Below are 15,731 nucleotides of genomic sequence, written 5' to 3' on the forward strand. Positions count from 1 at the left end.
AGTTTTGTTGAATGCACGAATTATGGTGTTGCGATGGTAGGTGTTTGTGGAATTACGGCTTATGGCTGGTGGCGAATTGAGGTGGCTGGTGGCGAACAGAGGTGGCGGTGGCTGTTTAGTTGCACTACTTTAGAGGGGAGGAGGAGGGTTACGGGAAATTTTAAGGGGAAAGGGGAGGCTGGTCGGGCCAGCGCCGGCAACGGAGTAGGGGAAGGGGGTCTAGCGGTGTCCAACGCTCGAGGGTACTGGTAAAGGTAGGGGCTGCCACCTGTCGGAGGTCGGTGGTAGGGGCTACCACTTGTTGGGGTTAGGGTTTTAATTTTATTTTTTAAAATTTATTAATTTTTTTTTAAAAAAAAATTCGGACCTATCACGCATTGACACGTGCTTGGTAACCTCCTACATCAGGTTGGATGACCGGTTGGGGGTGAAAAAAATTGATAGGGTGCAAAGTTGGGAGTGATAGGGAATAAACTGAAGTTAGAATTAATATCGACAGATGGAGAAAAGTTGGGATTAATTGTGGCAATTTTTCATATTTTTTTTACAAACATCAAGGGTACACAATTCATTTGAAAGCTTTCAGGGTTACACGATACATTTTTTTAAAACCTCAGGGGTACACGGAACAATTTTTCAATAAATTATTTATTCACTCACATTATTGTGTTATAATAAATTCACTCTCTTAAAACTCCGCGCATTTGCAAGTGTAGCAAAAAAAGAAGGGGGGGGGGGGGAGAGGGAGTAAATAAGTGATGTCCTTCACAAAATGGGAAAACTAATGGTTGATTTTCTTGACACTTGAAAATTCTATTTTTAAGAAAATTGTGAGATTTGTACAACACTTTTTAGCTTGCAAATGCGTAACCATGTCACGTACTAGTTGGATGAGCTAACTAAAAATATGGAGAGAAGTATGTTACATGTGCTGTTTATTTCACCTCAAGAACTCATGTCAAACCTTTGACACTCGGATATGTGTATGACACTTGGACACTTCATATATAGATCAAAATCATGGATTTTTTTCACAAAATAACCGAATCGACTGTTTAGACACGCAGTCGTGTAGGACATGGGTGCCTGAGTTCTTGCATAGGGAGAGGATTGGCGAAATTGGTTACAATGAGATGGATGAGCTTTTCTATTACCCTTTGATATTCGGTTGAGACTACTAAAGGTTCACCTTGGTCTACTAACAACTTTTGAGTGAGCAAGGGAACTGTAATACATTTGGTCTAATATTCAACCATATTCATTAATGAGATGCAAGGCATACTTCTTTTGTGAGAAGAATATGCTTTGTGATGTTATGTCTAACTCAATGCATAGAATTAGGAGGTATCTTAATGCATCAAGATCAATCATAATTAAAAAATTTCAGAAAAAGAAAAAGAAAAATTATCATATTCCTTTAGAGAACATATAAATTATCATATTTACCTTTCCTTTAGAGAACATATAAATTATCATATTTACCTTTCCTTCAAAAAAAATTATCATATTTACCTTCGTTTTTTCTTGTCATAGCAATCTTATGTAAATTATGTTGGGCCCGGGTCACCTACCTTGACGGGTCGCACTGACACTCCACTCCATGATAAAAAAAATCGGGTCGGGGCTTAACATAATCTTTTGTGCCCAAACCCGTAAAAAAGTAACGGGCTTATCGGGCCAAAATGGGCTTTTTAACTAAAATTGCGTTTTTAAGCTTACCCAAACCCACCCAATTTTCACGCCAGGTCGGGCCGGGCCGATGTTGATCACCTCTAGATATTGTCGGCTATGGGCCTAACCCGAACGGATTTGTTTAAAGCACTTTTCTAAAAGGCCTCATACTAATGGAGTGTGCACTCACTTATAAGGAGCTATTCACCTCCTTACTCATTCCATGTGGGACTTGAGATGAACAACCCCAACAAACCTCCCCTCAAACCAAGGACCACATAACTCATGGCCTCCCTTCCTGTGAAACTATCTTGCACCACCGCTATCAACATGGGACATACCGCTGAGCCACAATATCAGGAGGACTTTCGACGCAAGGCACCACAATTGCGAGGTCACACATTTGTGAGAACTGTCCCACACACATAGCACCCATGTCTATCTGTCAAACAATTGCTCTGATACCACAATGTTGAAGCAATATAATATAGTAGAAAGCAAAAGATGATTTGATTAACTTGAATTAAAAAACACAGTACATAAATTTTAATAGTGTAACATACTAACAAAACAAACTAAAAAATAGTGAGCATAATCCCACTTCCTAACTACAGAAACTTACTAAACTTAGCTAAATACTTAAATAGCAACTAACTTTGAATTAGTCATTCAACAAATTATCCTATGTATTATTGATAATTATCCACAATAATTATAAAGCTACTATTCTCGTCGGTCACAACCAGTCCTCAAAGAAAAAAAAATTAATGAAGCATAACTAGTTAGGAGATGACATTTTGGTGTTAGTTCTGGTGGATAATTGATGTATGACAAATACAATTTCTCTATGACTGCTAAGAGAAATAAATATTGAGAAGATCCTAGTATCTTTGAATCCAATTCAATGTACATCAAATTTAACTGCTATCCTAAAACCGATTCAAAATTTGAAACCCAGCTCTTCGAGTACACATAACCCATAATACCACAAGTATTAAACCACTCGCTAATTCCTCTTCAGGCTTCACCCACATCACTATCATTCGCTACTCCGGTTTCACTCATGATCAGTCAGGCACATTTTCAGCAAGTATACACTCCCAGTGCTGTAAATTCCACCCGTCACCACAGGTGTGATGCTCTTGTTGGAGAATAGATAATATTTATATGCCTACTCCTTGGATACTTTCGCTGTCTTTGCTCTACGTGGCTTTGTAGACTTGAATTTAACCTTGCGTTTACGAAATGCTTCTGATTCTACATTCTCCTTCAGCTTATCAAAAGCTGTAATAATCAAAGAGAAGAACGGTTTAATCATAACAAATCAGAATACAAATAGTGGACATGAACCATCACACACATCCTAATACAGAAGATTAAAAAGGCACATAGATTGAAAGGAGCTGTGGTACATTCTATCATGGGAACAATAGAAGTAAACAACACTGATGTAATGTGGATATATTAAAGAAGTTCAAGATTTTAAAATTTGAAGAAAATTCATTCAATCCAAGTACTGTAACATTTTAGAAAAAATTATAAGGCACGGAGAAACTAAATAAAATTTCAGAAACATCACATTTCATTCATAATATACACGCCTGCATGTAGGTAACAAAATTACCAGATGTGTAAGCAGGCTGAAGGGACTGAATTGACTCCGAAGAAAGAGGGAAAACTGTAGAGCTGATCTCTGCTTTCTGTTGCAGTGCCTTGAACTTCTTCATCTGAATTAGAGAGATAAAAACTTAATGAGTTTATTCAAATCTAGTGATCATGCCACACTCCCTCCATCCCAAAACAAACTTCCATACTCTGAAATATGCACAGGAAAAGAAAAAAAAATAAGAAAACAATTATCTCTTTCCCGATCAAGAAAAAGATTTTTTTTCCATTCTCACTCCATCACATCACTTTAAACACACACTTCTGTTTCTTTTCCCGCTACTACCTATCCCTGACCTTTTATCATTTTCAATGTCAAGAAGTTCTATTCAGGATAGTAGTTCAAAGTAAAATCATGGAATACAGGTACTTCAAATTTTCCAGTATGGTATTTCCTTTTCCATTCTTCGAGGGCATCATGGTTTAAGAAACAAAGTTTTCATCACTTAACTAGGCATACATACTTCCTTGATTTTAGTTTCAGATGAAACACTTCCCTTTTCACACTTGTCGACAGATAACTTCAACCATTAAAACATAAGTATATGTCAAAGAAGCGCTTAGCAGCTTACTTCATCGTTTAGGAGCAATGTAAAGCAGCGCCCTATTTGAAATGCTCTAGCAGTCCTTCCAGCACGATGAAGATATGCTTTGATGTAACGTGGCACATCATAGATAATGACATTTGCTACTGCTTCAACATCTGTTCCTCGGGACAGGTTATCAGAAGAAATGAGCACCTCCACTTCTCCTTTCCGAAATGCATCTAGTGTTTTGCTGCAAAACATGAGAAATTTACAATTCAATTAATGGCTTTTTCCATACACATTATTGAGACAAGCGATCAATTTAATAATATCAGTAAAAAGCAGAAAGCAATACACCAAAAACATAGCAGATGTGATCTAAGAAGTAAATCCATGTAAAACCATTTCTCAATCTAAATCCAGAAGTAGATTTAAGGGACTTAAATTAACAGTACTAGAATGTTATAACAAGCCATGGTTATGGTATATCCAATCGAATCATTCCCCCATCTTCAGAGTTTAATTGTAGAACTCTATAGTACACCAAAGATAAATGCATGGTATCTTCATGGGTATGCTTGACTTTCAAGGTGTATGACTGGGGAGAAGGGGGGATGAGGAAAAGAAACATTTTTTTGAGTATTATATCAATACTACTTGCTTCAGTAAAAAAATTACAAATAACTCCATATAACAAACCTCTGAACATGTCAAATATATGCAAAATAGATATGCATTAAATTTTACTTCAATTATCGTGGTTTTTTTTCATAAGAATTTTACTGCTTATCCATTAATAGGTCTTCACCAGCAAATAAATTCTCTCGCTAAAAGATACAGGATACAGCCATCAACTTTCCTCAGTTTTATGAGTACTGAATAATTCCCAAGAACGCCAAATGCTTACGGCAACAATTCACTTATTCCACCACATCCTCTGTCACAACTCACTAAAAGGTTTGTGCCTGTTTTGACTAACAATAAGTATTAATCTAACGTATAATTAGTTGCTTTAAAGAATCGATTACTTCGTATCAATATTTCTTCTTACACATTCAAAAGGCATTAGTGATGCATTATATAAGTGTACATTGTTTAAAAAGCAATAATGATGTATTATATAAGTGTATTTCTTAAGATGCATCGAAAGGAGGGGCAAAGAGCACACCTTCTCACAGCCTGATGTTGACAACTTGAGTATCCCTTGATCCTCATTTCAAGATTTCCAAAACATTTCAGCAAGCTGCATAGCCTATGGGTCATCTTTTTGGATGAGGTAAAAACAATGCATTTCTCGCCTTTTAACTTTTGAAGAAGGGCCACTAGATACAGGGCTTTATCATTTGATTCACAAATCTGCACAGATAACGTACAACAGAGAATCTCAGCAAAATCAAATCCAGATTTACATTATAAATCCACGACTTACCAATCTATCACAATGACAAATTGAAGAATTTAATCACCATCGTTCTATCACCATCGTATCATATCTTGAATTACAGCATCCATTTGGCGGTTTTTTTTTTTTTTTTTTTACTTTTTTTCTTAGGATTTTTCTTTTTATTTTTTTTATTTTGAATTAGTCCATTTTTAAATGAAAATCAAACACTAGATTATTCGTAATCTTTGGAGTATAATGAACAAATCAGATGGCTCATTTAAATGTATAGTTAATCCTTATTCTTGTAAAATGGCACCAGTGATATTGACTCAGTAACAAAAAGTCTAACATGGATAAGACCATGTTTTACAGTCACAGACCCTGTACACAACACTGGAAAATTCTATGCTCAAAGTCATAACCACATTGACATGGAGGCCGAAGGTGGCATGCACCACAAATCAAGTGAAGCCATAATAAGGTAGGCGTACTAGAAGCTATGACCCAAATGACAATGCTGCAAACCCTAAATAAAGCAGGGGCAGGAGATCCTCTTTGTTTGTCGTCGATGAAGTAAGCAAAATCTCATGGGGTTATCTTTCCTTACAATAAACTGGTAAAGGGAGAACATAGAGAATTAGAGACTTGAACAAAAATGAGAAAGCTGCCCTAGCTAAAACACATCCTTCCATTTTATTGCCTCAATCCTAATTTATCAGCATACTTTGATTAGTTCAAAAGTAAAAACATCCCCCTACCCCCCTTTGCTTGCCCCATTAGGAATTAGTTAGTTTATAAATTTTTGGTTTGGATGGAGTTGATACGAGACAAAATTATTGAGACCAATGGGATGAATATGAGAGTAAAATGGAATTCCTCATGGTCATTGTAATATGAGGCCATCTCAAGAAGGAAAACGAGGCAAATAAAAGGGGACAAAAGGAGTAGGAATCAAAATGAGCAAAGTTATGATTTAGAGGAGAATTCAACCTATCAAAATAATCATTATACCAGTGCTTCTACAAGGCTCCTGCGCTAGGTGAGGGATGCAAGTTACGTAACATGCAGATAGACAATGAGGTTAATTCAGCGTATACCATTGGTACCAACAAGAAGGTTGTTCCCATAAGACTACATATCTGAAGCAAAATATGATTTGGGTCTTTCCGTCTTTGGCTCCTTTGGATAGACCTGTAAAATAAGCTTATTGCCAATACTATTGTGAGTTAATGAGATGGTTTGAATAGATTGTTGTTTCTCTAGAAATGTAAGGTTGTAAAATGAAGCTGAAATTCGTCTAAAAACACATAAGAATTCATGATGTCAATATATTTCTGCGCTTAAAGTCCACCAAAGTTTCTCCCACGGTACCTTGTCATATGCCTTATCCTAATCAATGAAAACCATATGTAAATTTTTCTTACCTCGATGATTCTCCATTAGCTACCTCATAAAATAAATTTCCTCCATAGCCAATCTACCAAGCATAAACCTAATTTGGTTCTTCTAGATCTATACACTTCTCCTTAACCTTTGTTCAATCAATGGCTCCCAAATTTATATCAGTCATAAGTTTGATCCCTTGATTGTTGGCACAAGGATATCACCTTTGTTCTTACACAAAAGGATTAGAGTACTATTCCCCCACTTCATTGGCATCTTTAAATTCCAAAAATATTGTATAACCAATTAATGTTGCCAATTAATCAATTCCTCTTTCTCCCAAACATCTCCAAACCTCAATTGGAATCCCATAAATCCCAATTGCTATTTTAAATAGTTAAATCCCATTTTTTTCCAATGCAATTTTGACTTGTCCCTTTTGAATTCTCAGCATAAACTGTCGATTAACCATATTGTAAAAAATAATTAAATCTCTGACATCTTGGATTTAATCTCCTAAATAAGCTATGACCGTATAATAAATGGCATACACCTTATTCTCCAATAATCCAATCCTAAAGAAATCAGTACTTAGAAAACCTATACTTTAACATTCTTAAGTTTTGGTGCGCACATTGTTCAGTAGGTACTCTCAGAAAGTCAGAATAAAACTACTGTTGCTGCAAAAAGTGTAGCTACTGGGTATTCTGTTAAGGTATGCTAGATTTATTTCAGCATTTATGGAAAAGACTGTACCAATTGAACAAGCCTTCCATCACCCATCTTACCCAAGAGCTTCAGCACCTTGTTGCAGCTACTACAAAGATCATTGTGTCAAGAGTATCAGAATCTTCTATCTTCAAAGAATATGAAAACCAAAGCCAGGGCAAATAGATGTCCAGTGAATGAAATCCTAAATAGTAGTTGCATTGAGAGTCCAATGCCAGCACAAACTCTGTTTGAGCTATATTGTGCAAATTAAGTGCGCTAGCTTCACTTCCTCCCCTAGTTTTATAGTATGTTGGGAACAACTGCTCTAGTATTACTGGCAAACATAAGATTAAAACAATCTGACATGACCTTGTATCTAATATTAGAGTTTAATTATTAAGTTGCTAAATTACAGGGGTTTTCTTCTAGGGTAACATTCACATCAGCAGCACCTATATATATGGACTACCATACAAATTTATTTGAGGACACTTTGTGTACCTTACTGTCATCCCTTAAATTTTACAATTAGTTTGCAGAGCCCAAATTCTACTTCTGCCTAGGTAAAAACGAAGAACAAAATCGGTTAAGTTAAAATGACCTGTAAATTGGAGTCCACAAATAATTAGACAACGAGATGAACATTGCACAAGCACATCACCAGCTAATATAATAACTTCAAGCAAACTACATATTGACACTGCAACAATATCACAAGTACAAACAATCTGCCATACCACTTTGAAAAACTCAAGCTTTTCAGGAAACGCATAACGTGATTGACCAGTTGTTAAGAATAAAGGGTGATGAAGATCCAGCAGACCAAGTTTGCTAGGATTTCGGGTCAGTGTAGCAGAAAAAAGCATCTTCACAAGCCTGGGATTAGCTTTATCCTTAAAACCCCTCTCAACTCCACTGCAATAGAATGAAGATAAACTCAAGGTCAAGCCTGAAGCACAAAAGAGCATTAATTATGCATAATGAATTCTTACAAAATTAAAGATCAAAGTACAATCATTCATAAATGAAAACAAGAGCAGGTGTTCAGCACAATTATGACTAGCTCGGCCCCAATCCATCAAGGGAAGATAAATCAAAGACATACAAAAAAGAAAAGTTAAGCAAGAGCTAACCCAGCTCATATTATATACATAGTTAGGGATGGAATGAACCACGATCATACTCACAATCTCCGAATGGTTTTGAAAGAACCACATATTGAAGCGGAAAAGGCTTCAACACAAGGTGCAAACACTTCATCATTTGGACTGGACAACTTGAGCACAGCGGGTAACCATGACTGATAGGCCTCGCCTAATAATCGGTCAGTTTCATCAACTACCTGCATCATTAACCAAGCAACATCAAATTTCTATATGGAAATATGGAATCAAACAGCATATATTAAACAGGGTTCGAGATTCAAAATTCGTATGTTTCTTTTTGCACTAAAACCAAGGTGAGAATAAAAGGGCCTTGAGATTACAAACTTCAGAAAGTTCTAATGTAACTAGTAATTTACTCTTAAGTTTAAGCATTCTTAAGTTAAAGCAGTTATTTTGGAGATATAAGTTCCTTAATCATAAAAAAGGCTTATCCCAAGTTGATTGACTAAGCAACATGCCAACATGATCACATTTTTATTCGTGAATAATAAGATATATCCAGTTTAGTCATCCTACTCATGACAAAAACAAGCTGGGAATTTAAAGACATGTCGCTAAGACATTAATATATCTTTCACAAAACACCCATCATTTATGAAAGGATAAGAGGGGGGTTGCAAATGTGCAAATGGGAACTGACAAAGAATAATTTATAATTTATTTCCATCACCCAGTATGAAAAATGGCTTTTCCAATACAGATGATTAAATGTATTAAGCTCTTCGGAGAACAAGGAAACTAAACACAAAAAGGAACAACCAAAATGTCTCAACTATTTTACTATAATTGTATCCAGCAAATTTTTGGTACTGCTAATAGGGCCAACAAGCTAAAGTGTGCAGATAATTAAGGAGAAAGGTATGCTACCTACAAGATAACGTAGATGCTCAAGTGTAAAGCCTTTAGTAGTATTGTTATGGTCCATAAGTCTTCCAGGAGTTGCTACCAGTATGTCTACAGCACTTCGTAATTTGTTTGCATGATCTTCAGGATCATAACAGAAGCCAGCCTCAAGTCTCGGTGCTTTAACTAGTGCTGAAATTTCATTAGCAAGTGAGGACTGCCCGACAGCTAAACCAACAGACAAGCCAACTGCTGGAGCAATATCATCAAAGACTTTTTTTACCTGAAATTTTAGAAACAAAAGTATATGAATGCATGCCTTTACGATTACTTACCACATCCCCCCGTTTTTAAATTAAGATTCACACCAGCAAGATAGCAACCTCCATAATGCCACTTAATTATGCGCTCTGATTATCTATTATAAGTGGTTTAACTTTCTACTGACCTCAATTAATAGGAAGCAAGTTCTTTAATTTATATAACCATTTTAATCTTTCATTTTTAGATCTCTAATCTAGATTACAAACATTGAAATCACTTTCCTTTCTTTTGCAAGTGTGTTTTCATTATATTTGGTAGTAATTAATATCTATAATAAACTTTAATTTAAAGGCATTATTGAACATTTGAAGATGATAACAAGGTTGATACAGCTTCTTTGATGGAACATTAAAATTCTGTATTTTATCCTATGACTTAAGCTGATGACATGAGGCAGGCTCAGTCAAGCCACAAAACTGGACCTCAGTGAATTTTTCCTAATCATTGTTAAGCTTTCTGAGTTTCACGCTGACATGGAGCAATATAATTTTTCTCTTAGAAGACAGAAAATGCTTAAGCTAAGTTTGGCTTAATTATACCACTTCTAAATTCAACAATTAGATGCTAAATGATTTTTTTCTCTAACATCAACACTATAAGAAAACAAAGATTGGAATTACAAAGTATTATGCAACAGATTAAATTATAAATTATTCAATTTAATCTGGTTAACAATACAGAGTAAATGCATTTCTAATCCCCTTTGAGGAAGAAAAAAAACAAACAAACAAACCAGCAGCTAGCTGCACTGATCACAAGAACAACTTAACAACCAAAAGTTATTAGCTTTCATCAGAATACATGTAAAGAACCTTCAGGGGATAACATGCAAGTGTGAGAGTGAGGGATAGCTCAAGTGGTTAGAGCTTCTCTCCCAATTCCAAGAGATCCTAGGATCGATTCTCACCCCGCCCTTGTGGCTCTCTAAACACCAAAAAATCAACATGCTAGTGTCATTAATAAATCAAAGACGCTAGTCAGTCTCCAACCTCCAATTAGTCCAATATATGTACTACATGGCACATTTGTGCACAACTACTAGGAAACAAATGATTGCTGAGGAAAGACTTATCACTAATAGAATCATATGTCAAAGCCAGAGTTAGATGAATAAATATATAAATAGATAAATTGAGAAACTAAGAGTCCTAAAATAACAAACCTGCACAGCTAAATCACGAGTGGGCAACACCACCAATGCACGCAAACATTTCATGGAGTGGGTAGCTAGCTTCTGCACTATTGGCAGAGCATAAGACAAAGTTTTTCCACTTCCAGTGGGTGAGTTTACACATAGGTCACGCTCAAAAGCACCAGGACCTATAGTCTCTTGCCAAACAGCAACTTGTACAGGAAATAGTGAAGAGATATGGACATTCTTCAAAGCCTTAACCAATCTGAAAAAGAATTAATACACTACACCATCAATCAATCCAATAAAACAAATTGGAAACAACATTACAAATCGATATGGATGATATCTATATCTACACTAATCCATAATAGCAGAAGTTTGCATGTCATGATCCCATGTCCCCTTCATGCTTCACCTCCCTACTTTCCTTTTATCATAACAAATTCAAAATTTACAACCCTTTTCATCACATTTTCTTTCCTTCAGTCACTCAAGGTGTTTACATGTACAAGTGATTCTTACACACATATACAATTTCTAGTTCAAACTTCCCAACTTTTTCAAAAGTATAAACAAGAAAAAATAATATTGACTTAACCACATCACATGAATTTTAATAGGCTAAAAACTAGTTAAAATTAAAAAAACATAAACACAAATAAGAGTAGAAACTAATCAATTTCATATAAATTGCAGTAGTAAACCAAAGTATAATTTAACAAAAAAAAAAAAGAAAAAAAGAATTTAGTGGGGTACCTAGGGTCGAGAAAAGGGAGCATAGTTAAAGGGGTTTCCTTAAAATCAACAATGTCAACTGGGTTTCTCATCCATGTAAGCACTGGTGTGCTCTTTTGAACTTGGGTTGTTTCTGCCATTGCTTGTAACTGGCCCTTCACTGAAGATTAAATTACAATTAAAATTAGATTGTGAAATTGACATTCGACGATTAGAAAAGAGAGGAAATTAAAAATTTATACCTCAGAAGCTGCTTCGATGGAAGAGAGAGGCGCTTCAATGGAGGAGAGAGAGGCGCTTCAATGGAGGAGAGAGAGGGCGGCTCAGCGTAAACGTGAATTGGCTCCAAGGGAAAAGCATAAGTGTATAACTTAAAGAGTAGACCAGCGCCTTTTTTCTTTTTTTTTTTTTTTTTTTTTTTTTGTGAGGAGTGAGGACGGGTGTATACAGAAAGCAGAGCGGACTTAAACCGGACCGGTTTGGACCAGAGCCGTAATTCGCTTTTAAATCAAATTGAAAATCGAACCAAATTATTAAATCGGTTTGGAATTTTTTATATTAGTTCCATTACAAATTATTTGCAACGAATAGATACTTTCTACTCACACTTTAATATTGAAATTAAAACCTTTTTTTTACAAGGAAATTAAAACCAAATTATATACATAAGCTAAAACTTTTTAATGATTACCTTGTTGAACAGTTTTTATTAGGACATGACATTGTAACTTGTAAGCATATTAAGTAGGACATGATATAGTTATTTGCTAGGACATGACATTATAACAACGTTAAAACATTTTTTGGATTTTAATATTTTAATTATTGCTTAATTTCCGTATTATTATGGCTTTGTTTAGACTATTTAAATGTTTGAGCCGTCATTAATAGTAGTTTTGATATTTTAATAATATTCTTGAGAGTTTTACTCTTTTCTAGTGGATTTTGGATTTTTTTTTTATTATTATTATTATTATTATTATTATTATTATTTGTTTTTTTTTTTTACAGATTTATCACTTGCAAATATGTTTGTTCGTATTAGGAATTGCACTTGTTTTTTATTTCCTTCATTGATTCCGACTACATTAGGAGTGGACGTATGGTTAGATTCTCCCTCAAGTATGACCTGGGTTCCACTCCTCATCCCCCCTTCTGTGATAGGAAGGGGATCTCTCCGTATCTTACCGTTAATAAAAAAAAGTCGGTAGGATACAATTTAACAAAAATAAAACAGATGAAACGTAGAAAAACAGAAATTTGAAGACAGTAACATCATACTATACATTTTTATTTCATATTTTTAAGCCTGCTCATTGTATGAGTTTGAAGCAGGTATCCTTTTATTTTGCATAAATTAAAACAAAGTTGGTGTGTACCATAGAGTAGCAACCAACACCCTTCTTACTATATTACTGATGTACCTAGCAACTGAGATTGTTCCCAGGAGAAACACCAAACTGATTACAATACTGTCTATAGTACTGAATTCGAGCATTGACAGCACCTGGATTACCACCATTACATTCGATGCTATTGATAGCTCGAATGGTGGCACCGAACCCTTGGCCGGAGGTGATAATAGAGTGGACATTGTTCATCCAAAACCAGAAGGCTGTTTTGAAGGCAATTACTGGATTGTTTGCAACTGTTTCTGGTGCATTGATACCGTCGAATCCAATGCTTTTCCTGCAGCTCCGTAGTTGTAGTTCCATGTGATCTGAATTGGTCCTCTGCCGTAGTATTGCTTGTTTGGGTTGCATGGCCATTGTGCACTTGATTGACAATAGGTTGATTTCGCAATCTCCTCTATGTAGCAAAAAGCTACAAGAAGCAAGTTGGATATCAATTATTTGTTGGGTGTAACATTCCGTGTAATAATATGATCATGTGAGATGTTGTTAGACTCGTTACAATGAATACTCTTAATTAAGAATATCAAATTTTTATGAGTATAATTTCTGTGCATGTACAATTAGAGATGCTCTTATTGCATTTATGTTTCTAAAGCTAACTTGAAAAACGTAAAAAGTCAAATGGGACAAACAAATGGAGACAAATTAATTTATGGAAAATTTATCAAAAACTACCTTTCAATTTTTGTTTTTTTGTGAAAAACCACCTTCATAAAAATTGTTGTTTTAAACACTCACTTTAAAATTTATGTTGGAACTTACCACCTGTTGCAAGAAAAATGAGCTTTGAATATTAAAGACTTAGAGCACCCACAATGTCTAGCTACATGTACATGTAGCTTTGGGTTGCCACATCATTAATCACGTACCAAATTACAAAATTTAAGCTACAACTTCTACAATGATAAGCTACATCCTTTTGTAATAAATAAATTATAAAAAAAATTTAAAAACAAACAAACAAATACATAAAAAAATGTTAAACAAATTAGTATATGTGTGTTGGGTGTTGTGAAACTACATAAGAGGCTATGTAATTTGGCTTAGGTACAAGAGGTTGTAGCTCCACAATGGCTAGCATATTGCTAGAAATTGCTAGCAGGTCCTTATGCACAACCATCGTGGATGCTCTTATTGGTCATTTTTTTTTCTATTGTCAGGGTCAATTTACTACAAAAATTTTAAATTAGGTTTTTTTACAACATTTTTTCTAAAAGGTGATTTTTCACAAAAATAAAGTTTAAAAGGTGATTTCTCACAAAATTTCCTTACTATTATCAATCATATGTACTCCGTACATCGGTATGATTTTTGTGACAAAAAAATGAGTAGGAAAGCGAAGATATTCAATACACTTACATCCAGTTTCATGGGTGACATGGGCAAAGAAGGCAGCAACTTCACGTTTGATAACGTCGGAGGATCCAGTGCCGAACTGAGGATAGCTATTGAGAGCGTTCAAGAAAGCATTCCTGCTGTAGAAGTTCCTACCAGGACAATTAGAAGGTGATTGGTTGATGATGCCATTGAAGAACGCGTCTGTTACTAAGCTTCGGACAGTAACAGCACCTCCTCCTCCTGAAGAGTAACAAGGACCTTGTCGGCACCCTTCGCCGCAGTATTCGGCTGTGCTTCCGCAAAATCCATATTTGCTACAGCATAAATTACTGGCACAACCACAGTTTTGAGCCTCGACTAGGGTGCTTGACATACAAGCAACCGCGAAGAGCATGGCAAAGATGATTAGTCTAAGGGAACTCATTTTGTGAATGATAAGGATTTGTATGAAATGTGGAAAAAAAAAACACAAGATTACATTGGTTTATGTAAGGAAATTGAGTGAGAGTGAGGTCACTTAATTGATCTAGGAAGAAGTTTTCTAGCTTATGACCTAAGGATAGGTGCTTATTGCTTGTGTTAACGGTTGTGCAAACCTAATACTTAGTTCGTTAGTTAATGTTGCATTGACTTCTTTAGACAATTTAATTAAACTAACTATTATGAGGTTTAAGGACAATAACACTACAAGTAGGTGTACAAAAATTTTGATTCGAATTTGGATTATTTTATTTTACGGGTTTTTCATTATATACCCTTGATTATTTTGTTTATTCACCATATACTTATGGATTTTTTTTCAAATACACCATATACCCCGAGTTTTCTGAAAAATGCACCAAATATTCTTATTGACTAAAAGATGTTAGCATTGTCAATCTTTAGGGTTAATTAAGCCCTTAAATCACCCTAGATCCCTTCCCCCAAAGCCAACTACCCTCCCTATCTTCATCTACCCATGAAACCACCTTAGATCTCCTTTCCCCGCTCTAAACACCAATCATACGGATATGATGATTCTGGATATTTGGGGTGGTTTTAGGTTTTGGGGAAGGGAGGGGTATGGTTTCAATAGTAGGGATCTAGGATGGTTTTGTGTCATAATTAACCAAATTACACTCATCTTTTAATTATCAAGGGTTATGGTGTATTTTTGTGAAAACTCATGGGTATATGGTGTAAATCCAATACTGTGGTATGTGGTGAATTAACTTAAAACTCGGGAGTATATGGTGAGTGATTTATTTCAATTGCAACGGTACTACTACAACAATAACAACAACAACGACGACAAAGTCTTTTTCCCAAATAATTTGTAATTAGCTAGCATGAAACATAATAAAATCTGTTTGAAAAGGAAAAAGAGCATAGAAAAATAATTGATTGAATTAAAGTTGAAAAAAGTGTATAGAGTGAAAAAATTGAAAGCTAAGA

At 35.2% G+C, this 15,731-nt stretch overlaps 1 protein-coding gene and 1 pseudogene across 1 annotated transcript; both read right to left on the reverse strand.

Moving 5' to 3' along the window:
- Positions 1–2,339: 2,339 nt before the first annotated feature.
- On the reverse strand, positions 2,340–11,917 carry LOC145578980 (DEAD-box ATP-dependent RNA helicase 1-like). The gene is made up of 10 exons (XM_081636277.1): positions 11,787–11,917; positions 11,566–11,704; positions 10,837–11,071; positions 9,375–9,633; positions 8,529–8,679; positions 8,079–8,256; positions 5,032–5,219; positions 3,909–4,113; positions 3,296–3,398; positions 2,340–2,955 (listed from the first exon to the last, which is right to left on the reverse strand). The coding sequence occupies exons 2-10, from the start codon at positions 11,682–11,684 to the stop codon at positions 2,843–2,845; spliced, it is 1,551 nt and encodes a 516-aa protein (XP_081492403.1). The 5' UTR covers positions 11,685–11,704; positions 11,787–11,917; the 3' UTR covers positions 2,340–2,842.
- Positions 11,918–12,968: 1,051 nt separating this feature from the next.
- On the reverse strand, positions 12,969–14,721 carry LOC145578982 (endochitinase EP3-like; annotated as a pseudogene).
- Between the last annotated feature and the right edge of the window lie 1,010 nt (positions 14,722–15,731).

The sequence above is a fragment of the Chenopodium album genome, chromosome 14 (assembly GCF_948465745.1).
Source record: "Chenopodium album chromosome 14, dcCheAlbu1.1, whole genome shotgun sequence".
In the NCBI taxonomy this organism is placed as follows: Eukaryota; Viridiplantae; Streptophyta; class Magnoliopsida; order Caryophyllales; family Amaranthaceae; genus Chenopodium; species Chenopodium album.